General features: G+C 49.9%; 1 protein-coding gene across 1 annotated transcript; it reads left to right on the top strand.

Annotated features, from left to right (window-relative positions):
* The first annotated feature begins 1,426 nt into the window (after positions 1-1,426).
* Positions 1,427-15,137, top strand: RNF207 (ring finger protein 207). The gene is made up of 17 exons (XM_006876918.1): positions 1,427-1,617; positions 2,240-2,372; positions 3,375-3,519; positions 3,631-3,712; positions 3,785-3,860; positions 3,936-4,061; positions 4,446-4,492; positions 4,757-4,829; positions 4,904-4,972; positions 5,257-5,325; positions 5,403-5,503; positions 6,211-6,397; positions 6,569-6,754; positions 7,017-7,068; positions 7,360-7,477; positions 13,521-13,601; positions 14,987-15,137. The coding sequence occupies exons 1-17, from the start codon at positions 1,427-1,429 to the stop codon at positions 15,135-15,137; spliced, it is 1,887 nt and encodes a 628-aa protein (XP_006876980.1).
* The last annotated feature ends 3,021 nt before the right edge of the window (positions 15,138-18,158 follow it).

Here is an 18,158-nt window from a genome sequence, read left to right as displayed (position 1 = left end):
TTTTTTTTTTTTGGTTTAGTATCCAACGTGGTCCACTCTTACAGGTCACTGTGGGTTAATGCGCTAAACTGCAAAGTCAGTTTGAACTGCAAGTTTGGTGGTTCAAGCTCACCAGTCACTCCTTGGAAACCCTCTACAAGGTCGCTATGGGTTGGAACCGACTCGACGGCACTTAACAACAACAACGGGAAATAGGCTCTATTTTACCATAGCTCTGAAACGCTGAGTTCAGCACTGAAACTCTGTGTGAGTCCTGGTGTGGAGCTGCAACATAATGCACTGGACAGAAAGGTCGGTTTGAACCACAACGTAAGCAGTTCTAACTCATGGAAACCTTAGACATAGTAGCTATGGATCAGAACCGACTCAAGGGCACTCAGAACAACTGAAACTCAGAGAAGACCAGTAAGTTGGCGGAGAGCCCACAGTCAGCCAAAGGTAGAGCTGGACTTTTGCACCTCTCACTTGTTCCCTAGATCTGGGGTCTGCCCTAAAATGGTCTCTATGAGTCGGAACCAACTCGAAGGCACTTAACAACAGCCCAGGGACGAAGGCTGCTCTCTGGCGCCTCCAATTGGTGGAAGGGGATATGGTGCTATGCCGCCGGATACCTGTACTGGTCAAAGTCCCGTGGCAGGGAGAGGGTCAAGCTAGGAGACCCTGCACTACTCCGCGCCCCTGAAGTTCGGAGCTCTATTCTGCCATCCTGGGCGGAGTCCAGTCCGAGTCTCGGCCCCTCGCCTGGTGCAGTCTTTCCAGTGCGGACCTCGGCGCTCTCGCCTTCTTTCTTCAGGGATAGGGATATCGTAGCCGTGTCTGCAGAGGGAGCACAGTTCCCGGCGCGCTTCCCATAGACAAAGCCGGGAACATGACAAAGTAGGGAACATGAGCACCGCGTCCGAGTGACGGCGTCGGTCCTACGCGCAAGGGGCGTTGCCTGCGGGTCACCCAGAGGACAGTGGGCAAGGAATTCCTGTGGTGGGGGTGAAGGCAGTGGGAGAAGTGGGGACAGAGAGGAGGAATGGAAAAGTGGGGATAGGGAGGAGGAACAGAGACGTGGCCGGGTACTCAAGGCCACAAGAGACCTTTCCCAACTTGTCCCTGCAGCCTGACCTTGCAGGGAAGACTCCTCGGCAGAGCTCTTAAGGGAGTCTGGCAGGTTGGGAGGGCGTCAGCTCCCCGCCAGCGGCCAGCTCCCAGCTGAGCCTTTGCGGGGAAGCGCAAGACCTGGCCCCTCCTGGCGCCACCCTGCCACCTTCCCTGTTCCAGACCCCTCGAATCCTGCGGTGCTCCGTTGAGTCCTCACTGGGCACAGCCGGTGCCGCGGACGCTGGCCAAGGAGGTAGGAGGGAGTGGGTACCCGGGCCGAGGAGCTCCGTGGAAACGTCCCAGCCCCTAAGTGCGCCCCCCAGCGCAATCCCCGTAGATGTCGGGAGCTCTCTTCCCGCCGCTGGAGGGCCCTGGTGCTCTGGACGCCCCGAGTGGTCACCCGCTCGTGTGCCAGTTGTGCCACGCGCAGTATGAGCGCCCGTGCCTGCTGGACTGTTTCCACGACTTCTGCGCTGGCTGCCTGAGGGGCCGCGCCGTCGACTGCCGCCTCACCTGCCCGCTGTGCAAGTGAGTAACCAAAAGTTCCAAAGAAACCACCGTCCAAGGCCGAGGTTGCCTCTGTTTGGATAGGGCCCAGGTGCTGGGAGGGCAAGGTACTGAGGAGGGCAGAGAGGGCAGTAGCTCTTGGCGCTGGAATTCTCAGGTGCCACACCACTTTACTGTGCACGGTAACTGAGGACCAGAAATAGCCATATTGGCCCAAGGTCTCCTACAGAAAGGGAGAGAGGAGTCTCAGCAGATTGCCACAAATTCCCAGTAACTCCAGTGTGGGTCTTAGAAGTCTTGGATGAACATTACCAACTGGCCTAGGTTACCAAGGAGTGACCCTAAATTTGCTCAATGCAATGAGAAGGCATCAAGGGGCAGTTGTGTCTTTGACACCTGGAGTCGCCCATTCAGCAAGCAGCCTGGCAGGATTCACCTGGAAAAGGGACAGAGGAGGGTATAGGAGCTAGGGACTAGGTTCCCACCAGACAGGCACTGGAGCTGGGATATTTATAGCAGAATCCAGGCCCCTGCAGGGCCCCCACCTCTCACTGCTATTTTTAGCTCCAGTCTGGAATGTGGGACTAAGTGGTGGGGAGCTGGGGGAAGGAGCTCCCTGACCCTGCTTCCATGCTTTCCACAGGCACCAGACTGTGGTGAAGGGTCCCAATGGCCTACCTCCTGCCGACCGGCTGCTGCAGTTCCTGGTGGACAGCTCAGGGGACGGTGGGGAGGCCGTGCATTGTGCTAATTGTGACCTGGAATGCAGCAAGCAGGCAGGGGCAGTTGTGCGGTGGGGGTGTGTGGGGGAGGTAGGGAGCAGCACAGTGCATGGCCAGCAGTCCTCAGTCCCAGTGGGTTTCTCCAATATGTCCCTAAGGCCCCCTAGGCCCAAATGTGGGGAGATGGAGATCCAGAATAGGTGACTGGAGTCAACAGCCAGATTGTGTCAGGGATTAAAATGGATTGATTATGGGTGAGCTCACTGGTCCCCAACTTTGGGTGGAGTTGTGAGCTGATACAGGAAGGGACAGGGCCAGCCATGGTGTGTGTGTGGGTGTGCTGATATCTAATATGTGTTCACAAGTACCTAAAGCCTAAAGGGAAGTAAGAACAGTGCTGTTGGGGAGGGATGTTCCTGCCCCTGAGCCTAGGAAAGACCAAAGAACCAGAGACCAGCTTCATGTTGGACTGGAAAGGAGGGGATAGGTACTCAGGAAGGGTGGGCCTGAAGGAGCACAGGCTAGAGTGTACTGATCAGTTGCTGAGAAACATGTGATCTTAGAGTATAATAAGAGGGTCTGGAAGCAGGGAGAAAGCCCAGGAGTTGAGATTTGCTATTAGAACCACCGTTGGAGTCAATGCCGTGATGAGATTCTCAGTCCTGGGTAAAGGAGCCCCAGACCTTCATTCCTGTTTTCCCTCCCCGGAGCCGTGACTCCAATCTCACAACTATTGAGGGCCCTAGAGTTGATAGCACTACATACTGCTCACGTTTATTGTAGGTAAAATGTTTTGCAAATGCAGTTTCTGCGTCCTCTCTCCCCCTGAGATTCCTCCCAAGTCCTTTCCAGCTATTTGCTCTTTACTGGACCTACTAACCTGAGGAGCCCCAGCTTCCTCATTTGTAAACTGGGTATATTAAAGCACTGCGAAACCGTTATTACACAAAACTGGAGCGTTTAGTGACCCGAAAAGTTTCATGGCAACGGCGGCGGTTCCGGCGCTGGCCAGGGTCTTCGGCACCGTAACCTGCTGAGCTTGCGCTCTACCCGCAGGACGCTGAGACCACGTACTTCTGCAACACGTGCGGGCAGCCGCTGTGTGCGCGCTGCCGCGACGAGACGCACCGGGCGCGCATGTTTGCGCGCCACGACATCGTGGCCCTGGGCCAGCGCAGCCGTGATGTACTCCCGAAGTGCAGTGAGTGCGGCGCAGCTGCGTGCGGGGACTGGGTGCTTAGGGAGGAGGTGGAGAAGAGGGTACCGATGGGATAGCCCTGTCCGGAAACCAAGAGCATCATCCCGGCTGTAGCACTGCACGCTGAACCCTACATCATGTTTTCCACTGATAAGAAGTCGCTGCTATGCATCCGCTGCTTCCGGGACATGCAGGGGTAGGTAGAGAGGGCGGGAGGGGAGGATGCTGGAGGCCGCGGCGAACCAGGCTCACTCCAGGCTTCCCACAGGGAGAGCCGGGCCCACTGTGTGGACTTGGAGTCTGCGTACGTGCAGGGCTGCGAGCGGTTGGAGCAGGCGGTGCTGGTGAGCGCCATGGGAGGAGGCGCGCCGGGACAGGGTGGGGGCGATGCCACCGGGCTGAGACTGCCCTGTTCCCAGGCAGTGAAGGCGCTGCAGACGGCCACGCGGGAGGCCATTGCGCTGTTGCAGGTCATGGTGGAAGAGGTGAGGCGTAGTGCAGCCGATGAGGAGGCCGCCATCCACGCCCTCTTTGGCAGCATGCAGGTGAGGGCCAGGAGACTGCAGCAGTATGCCATGATGGATGCCCAGGACACCCATAAAGCAGTCCTAGTGCCCTCCCCCGCAGAGTGACACTTTTACAGGGTAGCAGGCATTGGACAACTTTTCAGCAAGAGTTACTTGGCGTTGCCAGTAGTATTCCAGGGGAAGCCACCTGGGCTGGTGTTGCTGAAGGTGATGGGGAACCAGGAAAGGCTTTGTTGATGAATTGAGTTTGATGGTGAGGGCACAGGGCTATGAGGCAGCATTCAGGAAGGCCGGCTGCTGGCCCTGCCAGCAGGGCTGGTAGGTTAGGGAGCTAAGAAGCTGGCTGGTATCTAGGTGGGTGGTATCTAGGCAGTGTGCCTCAGCAGTGAACCCTCTCCCCAGGACAAACTGGCCGAGAGGAAAGTGCTATTGCTGCAGGCTGTGCAGAGGTGAGTGGTGGTGGGTCTCCATGTCTCTATCCTTTGGCTTCTGTACCCCCTAGACCTGGCCTTGAGGGAGCAAGACACTGTGTGTCCACCCTGCTGCTGAGGGCAGCGTGGCTCAGGATGATAGAAGGGTGGCAGGGAGGACATATAAAGCTGCCCACAACTCACCCCAGGCTGTGAGCAATGGCATTGCCCAGTTTGGAGGTCCCACTGGGTGGGGGTCTCCAGCCTTGCCTTTGAAGATGTGGCTGCCTGACCCTTCCCCAGCCAGTATGAAGAGAAGGACAAGGCCTTCAAGGAGCAGCTCACCCACTTAGCTACCCTGCTTCCCACTCTGCAGGTAAGGGGGTACAGTTGGGAAGGGGAGTATGGACTCCCTCCTGGACCAGACACTGAGCATCCGCCCGTCTGTAGGTTCATCTGGTCATCTGCTCCTCCTTCCTCAGCTTGGCCAACAAGGCCGAGTTCCTGGACCTGGGCTACGTGAGTCTCCCCAGCTCCTGTGGAGTTCTCCTTCATTCCCCCCACCTCCTCCTGCCCCAGATACCTCAGGGTGTGGTGGCCTGCCATGGGGAGGCTGCACCAGGGGCATCAGGGCTCACCTGCCCTCCTCTAGGTCATCACTTACTAGCTTTTAAGACAGCCTTGCTTGGAAGGGATACAAATTGTGGCTCCTCCCAAATCCAGTATGTACTTGAGCCTGGTGCGGTCCTTTCCTGGGGATCCACTGGAGTGGAGGTGAACCGAGTGCCCCTTTGGCTCTGCAGGAGCTGATGGCCAGGCTGCAGGGCATTGTCACCAGACCACATCGCCTAAGGCCAGCGCAGAGCAGCAAGGTGCAAGGGTGGCCCAGGCAGGGATTGGGTGCCGACTGGCTGGGCGGGGTCTCCTGATGCCCGGTTCTACCACTCAGATCACCAGTGACCACCGTGCCGAGTTTGCACGCTGTCTGGAGCCGCTGCTGCTGCTGGGGTCTCGTCGGGCGACTGTGGGCACAGGCTGCAGCACTGGCACGTGAGCATGAGCACCCTCCGGGCAGGGGACCACCAGGGTGGTGGGTACAGGATCCGGCCAGAGCAGGCCACCCTGGCCGGACACCAGCCCAGTGTTCCTTGCATGGTGTCTGGACTTGGATGGCCACCACAGGGAAGGGTGAGTCTTCAGAGCACAAAACAGCTCGACCCTAGCCAATGCAGACCTTAAGCAGAGTTCAATTATGGAAGGATGAAGGGGATGTCCACTAAAGGCCACTTGAGCCTCCCCCACCCTGCCTGAGGCTCTTGGAGCCTGAGGGAAGGGGCAGCTTAGAAGTGGGGCTTGGACAGGTGGCAGTCTGGTTAGCCTGAAGCGTGGGGAGGGGTCTGAGCCAGAGGACTGGAAGAAATGCCTACATAGCATTTTTGTGCCCAAGGCAAGTCAAGTCCCCAGAAACCAGGTCAAGAGAGACAGGATGTCAGGCCATATTTCCATGACCCAGAATGTAAGTGAGCAAGCTAACGAGTGCCTGATTAAATGCCTGATCTCCTCCAGACTGGCTCTGTCACATCCTGCTGAATTCGCCCTTTTAGAAAATACCCAAGGCTTACAGAATTGGTCTTGGGTGTGGCATTAGCCCCAGCACTTTTCAGAGCCCCTAGGTAATCCAGGCCATTGGCTCAGGCCTGGGATAGGGGAGGGCCTCCAGCCTCCTACATCTGTGTTCACTCTGGCTCTCTCTCCAGGCTGGCAGGGGCCTCAGGCCCCAAGGTGTTGATGGGGCCTGGCTGTCCCTCCCCAGGGGGGAAGATATTGAGGTCACCTGTCCAGAAGCCCACACTGCACCGGTCCATCAGCACCAAGGTGCTCCTGGCTGAGAGCGAGACCACACCCTTCACGGAGCATTGCCGTCACTATGAGGACTCCTACCGGGTGAGGAGAGCCCACTGTGGTGTCCTAAAATCCCAGGTCTCCCTCACCTAGGTGCTGTGGTGCTCACAGACAACCTGATTGGTTAGATATAGAGCTGGCCTCCCACTCTCCTAAAGCCCTGCAGCCAGCCTGCAGTGACCACATGCTCTGCCACTGCCTCTCTCCATGCAGAGTCTACAGTTGGAGATCCAGAACCTGAAGGACCAGGTCCAGGAGTTGCACCGGGACCTCACCAAGCACCACTCGCTCATTAAAGCCGAGATCATGGCAGACATCCTCCACAAGTCCCTGCAGGTGGATACACAGATCACCTCACAGTGTGCCTCCGTGGAAGCCATGAGGACAGTCTTCGAGGAGGTAGCCCTCCTGAGGAATCTAGTCCAGTTGTGCTATGACATGCCTCCAACTTCCAATGCCAGGATAGACATGGGCAACCCCACCACTGGAAAGGGGAGGAGACCCTTGGCCTGGTGCCCATAAAGCTCTCGTGCAGCATGTATAAGACCCTGGGTCTGACTCGGGAGTGCCAAGCGACTCTGAGTAGCTAGAGGACAGAAAAGCCACCAATGGAAATTCCAACTCACTGCCCATCCAACGTCCAACTAACTTTCTCTTTCAGATTTGGGAGGAGTCCTACCAGCGTGTGGCTAACGAGCAAGAGATTTATGAAGGTTCCTAAGCTCCTGAATGAATCCCATGTCCCAAGCTAACCCCCACATATCCAGGGAAGGAAGTCAGAACAAACCACTAACTAATGCAAGTCTGATCTTGCTGCACAACACCTTACGGGCCCCCAAATGATGCATCTAAGGTTAGGACTCAGTGAATTCAATGCCCCGAGTGCCTTGCTCTTTCATAGGTAATCATGGAAACAGCTGGGATGTTTGGGTGGTGCCTGGCTTGATGGTAAGAATCCAAAGTGAAGTCAACAGGACCTAACTCCTTGGCTTTGGTCCCCACAGCCCAGCTCCATGACCTTCTCCAGCTCAAACAAGAGAATGCCTACCTGACCACCATCACCAAGCAGATTACTCCATATGTTCGTTCCATTGCCAAGGTGAAGGAGAGGCTGGAGCCCAGGTGAGACAAGGGATGTTTCCCAGTAGAGCTGAGTCCCCTCAGAATGTATATTCATGAAAGGTATCATGTATTCAAAACTCATTTCAGGGGAGTCCCTGGGTGAAATCATAAGGGATGGCTCCAGACATCTAGGAGAGCAAGGGGCTGGATATCTGGCAAAAACACAGAGTGGATTTCTGCTTCCAGATACACTATAAGCCCACTTCCAGCCTTCAGAAGTAGGTCAAAGCAGAAGACACTTCTTGAGGTGTAATGAGGGTCCTCAGCTGATCCAGGAAGTAGGACACAGAAAAGGGAACAGGGATTTCATCTGCACGTGGACAATGTAAACAAATAAGTCTTAGAAGAAATACAACGGGAATACTCCTTAGAAGGAAGGATGGTGAGACTCCACCTTGCTTACTTTGGATAAGTCATCAGGTAAGACCAATCGCTAGAGGAGAACTTCATGTTTGGTAAAGTAGAGGCTCAGTGAAAGTGAAGAAAACTCCCAATGAGATGGCTGACACAATAGTTTCAACAATGGGCTCAAACATGTCAAAGATGATGGAGATGGCATCATGTTTTGTTCTGTTATACATACGTAAGGTCATTGTGAGTCAGAGCTGACTTGACAGCTAATAACAAGGAGGTAAGCAAGGTCTAGACAAGAATCTGTACTAGGCTTTCTCATCACTATGGTCCAGGGACAGAGGGCGTCTTAGTGGCAAGTCTTCAATGTGTCTGTCTCAGGATGAGACAGGAGAGGAAAGTAAGAATCCAAAGTGAAGCCTATCTTTTTGGTTTTGGTCCCCACATCCCAGCTCCTGTGTTAGAGCTCCTGTTTTCACTTTCATAGTTTGGTGGAACCCATCCCCCAGTAGCATCTGGAAAAAGGATGCATAAAAGGTACATTGTTTGGGGACAGTGTAAGTCTGAAAAAGCCTTTATTCTACCTTCACATTTGACCGATAGTTTCACTGGGTATTAAATTCTTCAGAATTTTGAAGTCATTGCTTTATTATCTTCTAGCTTCCAAGGATGTTTTTGAGAAATCTGAAGGCACTCTGATTCCTAATTCTTAGAATGTGGCTTGTAGAATTATTCTCTCTGGGTGCTTGTAGGATCTTCTCTTTGCTTGCAGTGTTTTGAAATTTCGCATTGGTAATGGTCTATATTCATCTATTATGTTGGAGACTGGTAGGTGCTTTCAACCTAGAAATTCACATTCTTTAGTTTTGGTGTATATAGTTTTTTGGAGCTAATTGTTTCTTCACATTTTCTCTTCCCTCCTGGGCTTTTATCTTTCCTGTCCAATTTTCCATCTCTGTTTTTTACTGTTCCTTCTGGGAGGCTTCCTTACTTTATAATTCAGCCCTTCTATTGTTCAATTCTGCTGTGTTTTTTTTATTGCTTTAATTCTGTGATACTTAAATTTCCTTTTCGTACTTATAGTTCTTTTCTCAAAGATTCTCCGGTGGCTCAGTGGTTAAGTTGCATGGCTGTTCACCAAAAGGTTGGGATTCCACACTACCAAGTGCTCCCTGGGAAAAAGATGTGGCAGGAATCTACTTTCCATAAAGGTGACAGCCTTGGATACCCTATGGGAGAGTTTTAGTCTTTCCTATAGGGGAGCTATGAGGAAGAATCAATGGATTTGTTGTTTTCTTTTCTCATATTGTCATTTTAGTTTCATGGGCACATTATCTGTGCTCTATGATGCTATTGGAGTCCTGGTGTGCTGTAGGATAAGTACTGTACTGTTGTTGTTGTTGTTAGGTGCCATCGAGTCGGTACTGACTCATAGTGACCCTATGCACAACAGAACAAAACACTGCCTGGTCCTGGGTCAGCCTCACAATTGTTACCACACTTGAGCCCATTGATGCTGCCATATTGCCAATCCATCTCACTGGGAGTCTTCCTCTTTTTCTCTGACCCTCCACCTTACCAAACATGATATCCTTCTCCAGTGACTGGTCCCTCCTGACAATATGTCCGAAGTACGAGAGATGAATTTTGGCCATCTTGACCTCCAAGGAGCACTCTGGCTGCACTTCTTCCAACACCGATCTGTTGGTTCTTTTGGCAGCCCATGGCACTTTCAATATTCTCCTCCAACACCGTAAATGAAAAGCATCAATTCTTCAGCGGTCTTCCTTATTCACTGTACAGCTTTCATATGCATATGAGGTTATTGAAAATACCTTGGCCTGGGTCAGGCGCACCTTAGTCTTCAAGCTGACATCTTTGCTCTTCAATACTTTGAAAAGGTCTTGTGCAGAAGATTTGCCCAATGCAATACATCGTTTGATTTCTTGACTGTTGCTTCCATGAATGTTGATAGTTAATCCAAGAAGAATGAAGTCCTTGACAACTTCAATCTTTTCTCCATTGATAAGAATATTGTTTATTGGTCCAGTGGTGAGGATTTTTGTTTTCTTTACACTGAAATACATACCGAAGGCTGTAGTCTTTGATCTTCATCAGTTAAGTATTTTAAGTCCTCTTCCCTTTCAGCAAGCAAGTGTGTGTTACAGCACTGTACTCCGAACCATAAAGTCAGGGGTCCAAACCCACCAGCTGCTCCTCAGAAGTGAAATAACAATAACAACATTAAGCTATTGACAGTTTTAGTGGTTTTTTTTGTTTTCTTTTTGGAAGTTTAATGATGCAATGATTAAAGTTCTACTAAGTAGCGTATTGTCTGGTAGCGTAGTGGTTATGAATCTGGCTGCTAACCTCAGGGTCAGCAGTTTGAAACTACCAGCTGTTCTGCGGGAGAAAGATGAGGCTTTCTGCTCTTGTAAAGATTTCCAGCCTCAAAAACCCTGTACAGGGTCGCTATGAGTCGGAATCGACTCCACGGCAGTCCACCACCACCAAGGGTTCAAACCCACCAGTCATTCTGGAGAAGAAAGACGTGGCAGTCTGCTTCCATAAGGATTTGAAGCCTTGGAAACCATGCCAGGCCATTTTACTCTGTCCTTACGTTATCTTGATGGCAAGATTCCGCATTTGGATTCCGCCCCACCCCTCGCCCTCTTGCAGTCTCTGTTTACTCCAAGTAACTTTTGCTAGTTTACGTTCCTGGCCTTCCTTGTTAGAGACTTCTCTCAGATCTCAGGAAATCCTTGGAAGTCTTGCTCATGGAAGGAGGGGTGGGGGGTAATGGCAAAAAAAGTGGACTGGAAGCTTTGAGCACATGGATGATGCTCAATTGTAGGGGGAGTTGGAGGTGGGGAGGAGTCAGTATCAATTTTAGTCCTTTTAGGCCAGTTTGTTTCCTGGGAGGTTACTTACTATATGGAGTATTTGGCGACATACTTCATTTTCTGATTTACAGTACAGTTTTCAACTGTGTGTTTTACTCTTTCCGGAGACTACCTTTTAGACTTCTGCTGGGAGGTGGAGGGTGTTTGTCGAGGTAGAGAGAGCTTTACTTTCACCCTTCCTGCTGGCAGCTCCGGAGCCTTCTTAGGACTCTGGGATGAATTGGGTCATCCTCAGCACGTCCCTCTGCCAGCAACAGGTTTCTCAACTCTGCTATATCAGTTACCACTTGTCCACAAGCTTTCTACTCCTGAACTTACGGCACTTTGCTGTCTGTGTGTGCTGCCTCAGTGAGAAGCAAGAAGCAGCACTGGCTGGCCACACTGCCTTTGCCGAGAAATGGCAGGAAGGCAGAGGTCTGGGGCCAGGAGAGAGTGAACCCTGCTCCTCTGCCTGGCTGCATTTTCCATTTGTCTGTAGTGGTTGCCTCTGCTTAGGCACCTCTGATTCCTGCTCAACTCGCCGGGCCCCACCTTCTACCGAAGGTGCTCTATCTAGTCTGCCCATCAGCCACCACCCAGCCCAGCCCCAGCCACCTCACTTGCTCACACTCCAGCCTCTGAGATACCCACCCCCTGCTTCCCATCTCCCTCTCCACCCATTCCTCCCTAGTCTCCCGCTTGACCTCCTCAGCTCAACAACATGCAAGTATCAGTTTGTCCCAGAGCTCAGTCCGAGGCCCTCTGCTCATCCTACACGTCCTCAAGTGACTTCATCTGATCCTCTGGCTCCAAAGCCCCAGGTGCATGCAGACGACACCCATCCCTGTCGCTGTCACAGGAAATCTCCTGAGCCCAGAACTCATCACCTACTGCCTCCCAGTGTCTGTTTGGAAATCTTACAGGCATCTCGAGTTCACAGTGCCCAGAAAGAACTCTTGATTTCCTCTCTGGAGACGTGCAGCTTCCGCCTCCCTCGGCTCTGTGAGTGACACCATCATTCTCCTGATGCTCCAGTGAAAAGCCTGGGGGACATCCCGGATTCCTGACTTCCCTGCCTCCATGTCCAACCCATCCCATAATGCTGTTGACTGTACTCCATCTCAGCCCACCCAGCTTGGTCTCCACGGTTGCCCCCCCCAACTCCAAGTCACCATCATCTGCCCTCCTGGCCCCCTCGAGTATGTCGCACAGCCAGTGACTGCTTAAAACCCTATGGTTCCTCATGGATAAACCTGGAAAAACATCATGATGATGGAAGTGAAGTCAGCCACAAAATGACAGCTACTGTATAATCTCATTTACATGAGCTAGGCAAATATATAGAAATCAAGTATGATGAGTGGGAGGGTGCGAGGGAGAGGGAAATTTGCATAGTGGGCACTGAGTTTATGTTCATGGTGGTGGAACAATTTGAAGAGGGATAGTGAGAATGGTTGTTCAGCTTGAAGAATGGAATCATGGTCACTGGGATTGTACATGTAGAAAGTTGGGTGTTTGGGGTCTTGTTTTGCTTTAACTTTTTATTGTGAATTGGGTGAAGGTTTACAGAGCCAATCAGTTTTCCATTCAATTCAAACACATTTTGCCTCTAATTGCAGTTCTCCCGACATACCTTCACTTATTCTACTGCCTCCCTATGTTTCTTGTTTTCATTTTACTTTCTTCCTATCCCTTCTTGCTTTCTGAACTCTGTCCAAACGCTGCTCTTTTGCTCTCGAGTCGTTATTTTAAGGAGTATGTACCTCTGTTGTGTTATTAACCATATAGACCAGTCTTGTTTGGCTGAACATTGAGTCCTGGGGGTGAGTTCAATTCCAGGCCTGAAGGGGGGGCTACAAGTCATAGTCTCAAAGCTTCCTTCCATTCATCTTTATCAGGATCTTTTTCTATGACTTTGAGTTTTGTTTCACCTTGCACTCCCACTTTCTCTAGGACCTTCTAATGTGATCTCTTTCAGAGCCATCAGTAGGGGTAGCTGGGTACCGTCTAGTTCCTTGGTCTCAGGCTTGTACAAGTTGAGGCTCATGTGGTCCATTAGTGTATTGGACCCATCGTTTCCATGGGCCTGTGATTTTCTTCACTCTCTTTCCTGTGGACAGGGAGAGACCAATAGTTGCACTTTAAATGGATCTTGTTATGCTTTTAAGACCCCAATCTACTTATATTTCACGCCAATTGATCTGGGTGGAATTAGTGTATGTTTTTTTTTTTGTATGTATTTTCGCCAGAATCAAAGCAAAGCAAAAATCCCTATGCTTCTCACATACCATGGTCTGACAGTCTGTTCATGGACCTTTTCTGCCCGTCTCTGACCACTGTGGTCCCCAAAACACCTTGTCATGATGGTCTTTCCGTTCCTCCAGAAAACTACCCTGGGTCCCCCACGGTGGTCTATGGCTTCAGGTTTTCAGGTGGATCCTCATCGACTCAGGTCTCCACGTGAATGTCAACACAGAGGCCTGCCCCAACCAGCCCACTTAGAGGTGCCCCTGCCACGCATCGTTACTCTCCACCACCTCATCTGCTTAGCTTCTTTCCAACCAACACTCGGTGGCTTGTCTCCCCTCAACCAGAAAAGGGTTCTGTGAGAGCAGGTCCCCAGTCTCTCTTACTAATGCCTGCAGCCCTGCTCCCTGGACCTCAGTAAAAACTTGAAGACTGAATGACGTGCTAGGCAGGCCCTTGAGTGTGTGCTGAAGTTTGTTGCTTGTACAGAGTGATCTTGGAACACCCAGGGGACTGGCCCTGCTGCCTCCATCGTGCTCAGTCTCTGACTTTCTCCTACGCAGGTTTCAAGCCCCTGCTGATGAACAGTCAGAGAATCTACAAAGTATGTTTGAGGACAGCATGAATGGTGAGACCCAGGCCAGGTAAATCAAGTCCTTCCAACTGACAGTGGGCAAATGACTTCATTACCGATAAACATGGAAGACAGAGAATAAGGGTTTTCTTATTGGTCATGACCAGTTCCATGACCCTAGTTGGGCCTCAGTTTGTAAAACAACTGAGTGGTGAGTTTAACCTGGACCAGTGACGTTAAACAAGCATAAGACAGATATGACTTTAGTAGAAATGGCCGTTTTATATGGGAGCCCCGACTAACACCTACATCACTCACATGGCAGTAAACACTACCACTGGCTCTTAGACACTTACAGCAGCTGTCTCTAATTCACTGAAATGAGAAAAAGTGTCTGAGGACTGTTTCTTGGTGTGAGAACATTACTATTCATTGGAATCAGGGTTTGTCAGAAGACAGCTTGCCAGAGGAGGTAAAAACGTGCAGTCAGAGATACATCACTGTAGCAGGCTGTTCTGTTAGTATTTTCCTCTCTGTGAAACGTGTTCATTGTTGGTGGAGAAGAGAACTAAAGCATGTCAGAGCTACAAGAGTCTACCTGACATGGAGCAGCCTGCTAAATTGTCCAAAGCCACAATTTAGCAGAAACTAGTGTTCTAGTGTTTTTAAAGTGTTGGAGAGCAAAGATGTCAGCTTGAGGACTAAGGTGCACCTGACCCAAGCCATGGTATTTTTAATAACCCCATATGCATGTGAATAAGGATAGTGAATAAGGACGACCATAGAAGAATTGATGCCTTTGAGTTATGGTGTTGGAGGAAAATATTGAAAGTGCCATGGGCTGCCAAAAGAACCAATAGATCTGTGTTGAAAGAAGTACAGCCAGACTGCTCCTTGGAGGCCAGGATGGCCAAACTTCATCTCTATAACTTCAGACATGTTGTCAGGAGAAACCAGTCACTGGAGAAGGGTGTCATGTTGGGTAAGGTGGAGGGTCAGAGAAAAAGAGGAAGACCCCCAGTGAGATGGATTGGCTAAGTGGCAGCATCAATGGGCTCAAGCGTGGCAATGATGGTGAGGTTAGCCCAGGATCGGTTAGTGTTTCGTTCTGTTGTACATAAGGTCACTATGAGTCAGTACCGACTAACAACAGCAACAGTGTTCTTCCAGAATGATGGCTGTTTAGTTTATATGCTTCAGGAGATGGTTAATTCAAAGCTTGATGGTCCCCCATGAGCCTCGGAAACAGCCTAAACGTGCCTGTTTGGGCATCTAAGAACCATGTCCTAGGGAGGGAACAGCTCTGTCAGTAGTAAGATTAAGAATCTCATTCTTGATGAGGGTTCTGGTTCTGAAAACTTGGGTCACCTACTGTTGCTAACCAGAAGGCTTTCCACTACTTGGGTATGCCTTGGTCCATGCGGACTGTAGCGCTAAGACACAGTGTTTCTTTAGCAATGATGCGGTGAGTGGCACTGAGAAGAGAGAGAAGACGTCTGAACCCAGAGGAAACAACCAGCCTCTGAGCAGCCTCACAGAAGACCATTATAGACCCAAACAGAAGAACGGGGGTGACATCCCCTCACGGAAAGAGCGCCTCGCTTAGCCAGTAAAGCTGGTCCCACGTGCATTGGCTGTTTTATAGCAGGCATGTACATCAAGACCAGAGGACATTTAAGAAACATTTTGTTCTTGTTATGGTTATAATATTTAGAGGATAGTCATTCATTCCCCAATAAAACTCAGGAATTATCTGATGGATTCTAACTTCAGATTGACTCTAGCATTAAGTTTAGCTTATCCCTGTGTTCACATAACATGAAATCTTGACCCTCATCATGGTGACTTGGGCATGGCAATGTTGGAAGAGCGAATATTCATATGAAACCAAAGGCATCTTCTTCTAATACACTCATTCGTCCAGCTGGTACCTTCAGTGTATGGTGCAGTGAATTCTTTAATGTCTCTTCCTTCTACCCTTAGTCTTTTTAACTCCCACCAAACAACTCTTACCCTGAAGAGTCTGAGTAAGAAAAGGTGGGAGAAGGTGCTCATCAGATGATGATTCAGTTGTGAATGATTGTTAACAGAGTTAATTATGATTGTAAAAACTTGGAACGCTTAACATGGGTATAAAATGAGGCATCTCTGACTACCATCAAGAAGAAAGAGTCAGGGGTGGAGTATGTTCTTTGGACCCCAAGACCCCTGTGCATTGATTCTTCTCCACCCGGGGACAGAAAGCTGTTGACACTGGAGGAATGGTAGAGGAGCGCAGAACCCAGAGCACAAGACAAGTGCTGAACTCCCTGACCTGAGGGAGTGCCTTTGGGCAGGAGGCTCATTTTGTGGAATGCTTCCAGGCACTAAATTGGGGAGCTAGAGTTGAATACCTTTGGGCTTATAGCAGAGTGGAGTGTCCTCTAGGCACTTCTCAGCAGCCCAAGAAGAGCTTTGTAAGATTGCCAAGGCAGAGAGAGGCTTGTCCTGTCTGGAAAAACTGGGTGCTGACCATTTCTGACCCTGAATTACAATCTGTTAGCTCCTCTAATAAAATCCCCATAATTGAGTCTGGTGTCTTGAGTTGTATGTGGCCACTGTAATGGATCATCAAAGCCAGGTGAGTAGAACGCTTTATGGATGGTTGGTGCCACATTTATGCACCATGTGTCCGTGTGCCAGGTCTGGTGGAGGGCAGTTCGTGTTGGCCCATCAGGTTTGACTGGCTTGTTTTGTATACCAAGCCTCCACCACCTCTGTGCAACACCTGCCCAGCCCCAGAGGGTTTTGGTTTCTCTGAAATCACTGTCTAGTCCACTGGGAAGTTGCAGTGACTCAGGAAAAGGAACCTTCCTTTAGGGCAGGGGTTGAGTTCAGAAAGCAGGGGAGTAGCTCTTGGCCAGGGTGCTCAATCAGAGCCAATCCCCGTAACAACTTCTGCTACTTTCTCCGAGCTAGTGTGACTCCTGTTGATCTTATATATTGGTATTACAGCATAATTTAGCACTAGCCATTTTCTAGTACTTTTTCATAATCCAGGCTCCTACCTGTGGGTTAATGTGCTGGACTGCAAAGTCAGTTTGAACCACAAGTTTGGTGGTTCAAGCTACCACTCACTCCTTGGATAACCCTATATAGGGTCACTATGGATTGGAACCAACTTGATGGCACTTAACAACATAGTATACTCTTTTATTGAACTTAATCCTTACAAAACTAGAGGGTTGTTAAGTGCTGTCAAGTCAGTTGTGACTCTTAATGACCCTGTATAGGATTTTCAAGGAGCAGCTAGTGGGTTTGAACTGCTGGCCTTGAGGTTTGAAATCCAGTGCTGATACTACAGTCCTAGACACATATTAGCTTGAGTGAAAAAAAATGCACTATCATTGAGTGTGATTCTGACTCATCGCAACCCTGTAGAACTGCCCCGTAGGATTTCTGAGACTGTAAATCTTTCTCCTGCAGAGCCCCTGGTGGTTTTGAACTGCTGACTTTTCAGTTAGTAGCACAACACTTAACCCAGAGTTTCTTAAGCTGAATGAAGCAGGCGGCAATGTGCTGTGAGAAGGAATTCAGCAAAAAAACACACAAAACAAAACAAAATGAAAGCCTATCCTGCATGACATAAAATTTTAGTTTTGGAGGTAAAATTATATACAGGTAGCTGCATTGTAAGCAAATATTCACCTTCACTCAGTGAATAACTTCTGAGCAGGGAAGGCCTCAGAGTACCGCAGGTCAACATTCAATACCTCCATCACTAGTTGCGGTGAAGTCCAACTCATGGTGAACCTATGTGTGTCAGAATAGAACTGCACTCCAGTGGGTTTTCAATGGCTGATTGTGTTGGAAGTAGACTGCCAGACCTGCCTTCTGAGGTGCTTCTGGGTAGACTAGAACATCTAACCTTTTGGTTATCAGCTGAGAACTTAACCATCTGTGCCATCCTGGGGCTCCAATGTTGCTGTACATGCTATTTCAGGTTAAGATTCTATTTCAGTGCCGTATGGACTTTTGCAGTAGGCTTAAGGGCAAAGGGAATTTACGGTTACACATTCATTAAATGGAGGAATTTAGAACTGAATTCAGCAGGAATACACCTGGCTTCTCTTGTCAGCTCTGGATGTTCCTAACCCCCCACATAATCACACTGTTGTTCATAGTGAAATCAAACAGTTTTTATTTAGTAATTGAAAGAATAATCAGTTATCTGCGAAAGGAAATCCAATTGAAAATATTTAAATAGTTCTGTATGTAAACAGAAAACTAGAATAATTCCTCCACTGAGTCCCCCTCCTTGCTGTGAAGGAAGTGCTCTTGAGAGTCAGTGCTTGAGACCACTTAGAATCATGGGGCCCTCTCACCCTATGCCCGGGTACCCAGCCGTTTCTAGCAGGGGGACACAGAGTTAAGCATTTTCCACTGTAACCAGGATGTCAAGGTCTCCTAACATTGCTAAGCTACAACACAAAGCAAAACACAGTGGGAGATCTCAGCTAAGGCAGTAAGAAAGTGCAGAGTACGGACAGTGACTTACTGTCCCCAGTATAGAGGGACTGCTACCAAAATGCGTGTGGCTGAGACCTTACGGAGCCTAAAATGTTAACCCGACTAGTTGAGGAGCATT

Source organism: Chrysochloris asiatica, unplaced genomic scaffold (assembly GCF_000296735.1).
Source record: "Chrysochloris asiatica unplaced genomic scaffold, ChrAsi1.0 scaffold00425, whole genome shotgun sequence".
NCBI lineage: Eukaryota > Metazoa > Chordata > Mammalia > Afrosoricida > Chrysochloridae > Chrysochloris > Chrysochloris asiatica.
This window is presented reverse-complemented; position numbering and strand designations above follow the sequence as displayed.

What these genes read in the sequence shown, in the direction of transcription:
- RNF207 (XM_006876918.1), top strand. Translation starts at nt 1,427, where the DNA reads ATGTCGGGAGCTCTCTTCCCGCCGCTGGAGGGCCCTGGTGCTCTGGAC. An exon ending in TGATGTACTCCCGAAGTGCA is followed by an intron (nt 3,520 to 3,630) that starts GTGAGTGCGGCG and finishes TCCCGGCTGTAG; the next exon opens with CACTGCACGCTGAACCCTAC. An exon ending in CCCTGCTTCCCACTCTGCAG is followed by an intron (nt 4,830 to 4,903) that starts GTAAGGGGGTAC and finishes GCCCGTCTGTAG; the next exon opens with GTTCATCTGGTCATCTGCTC.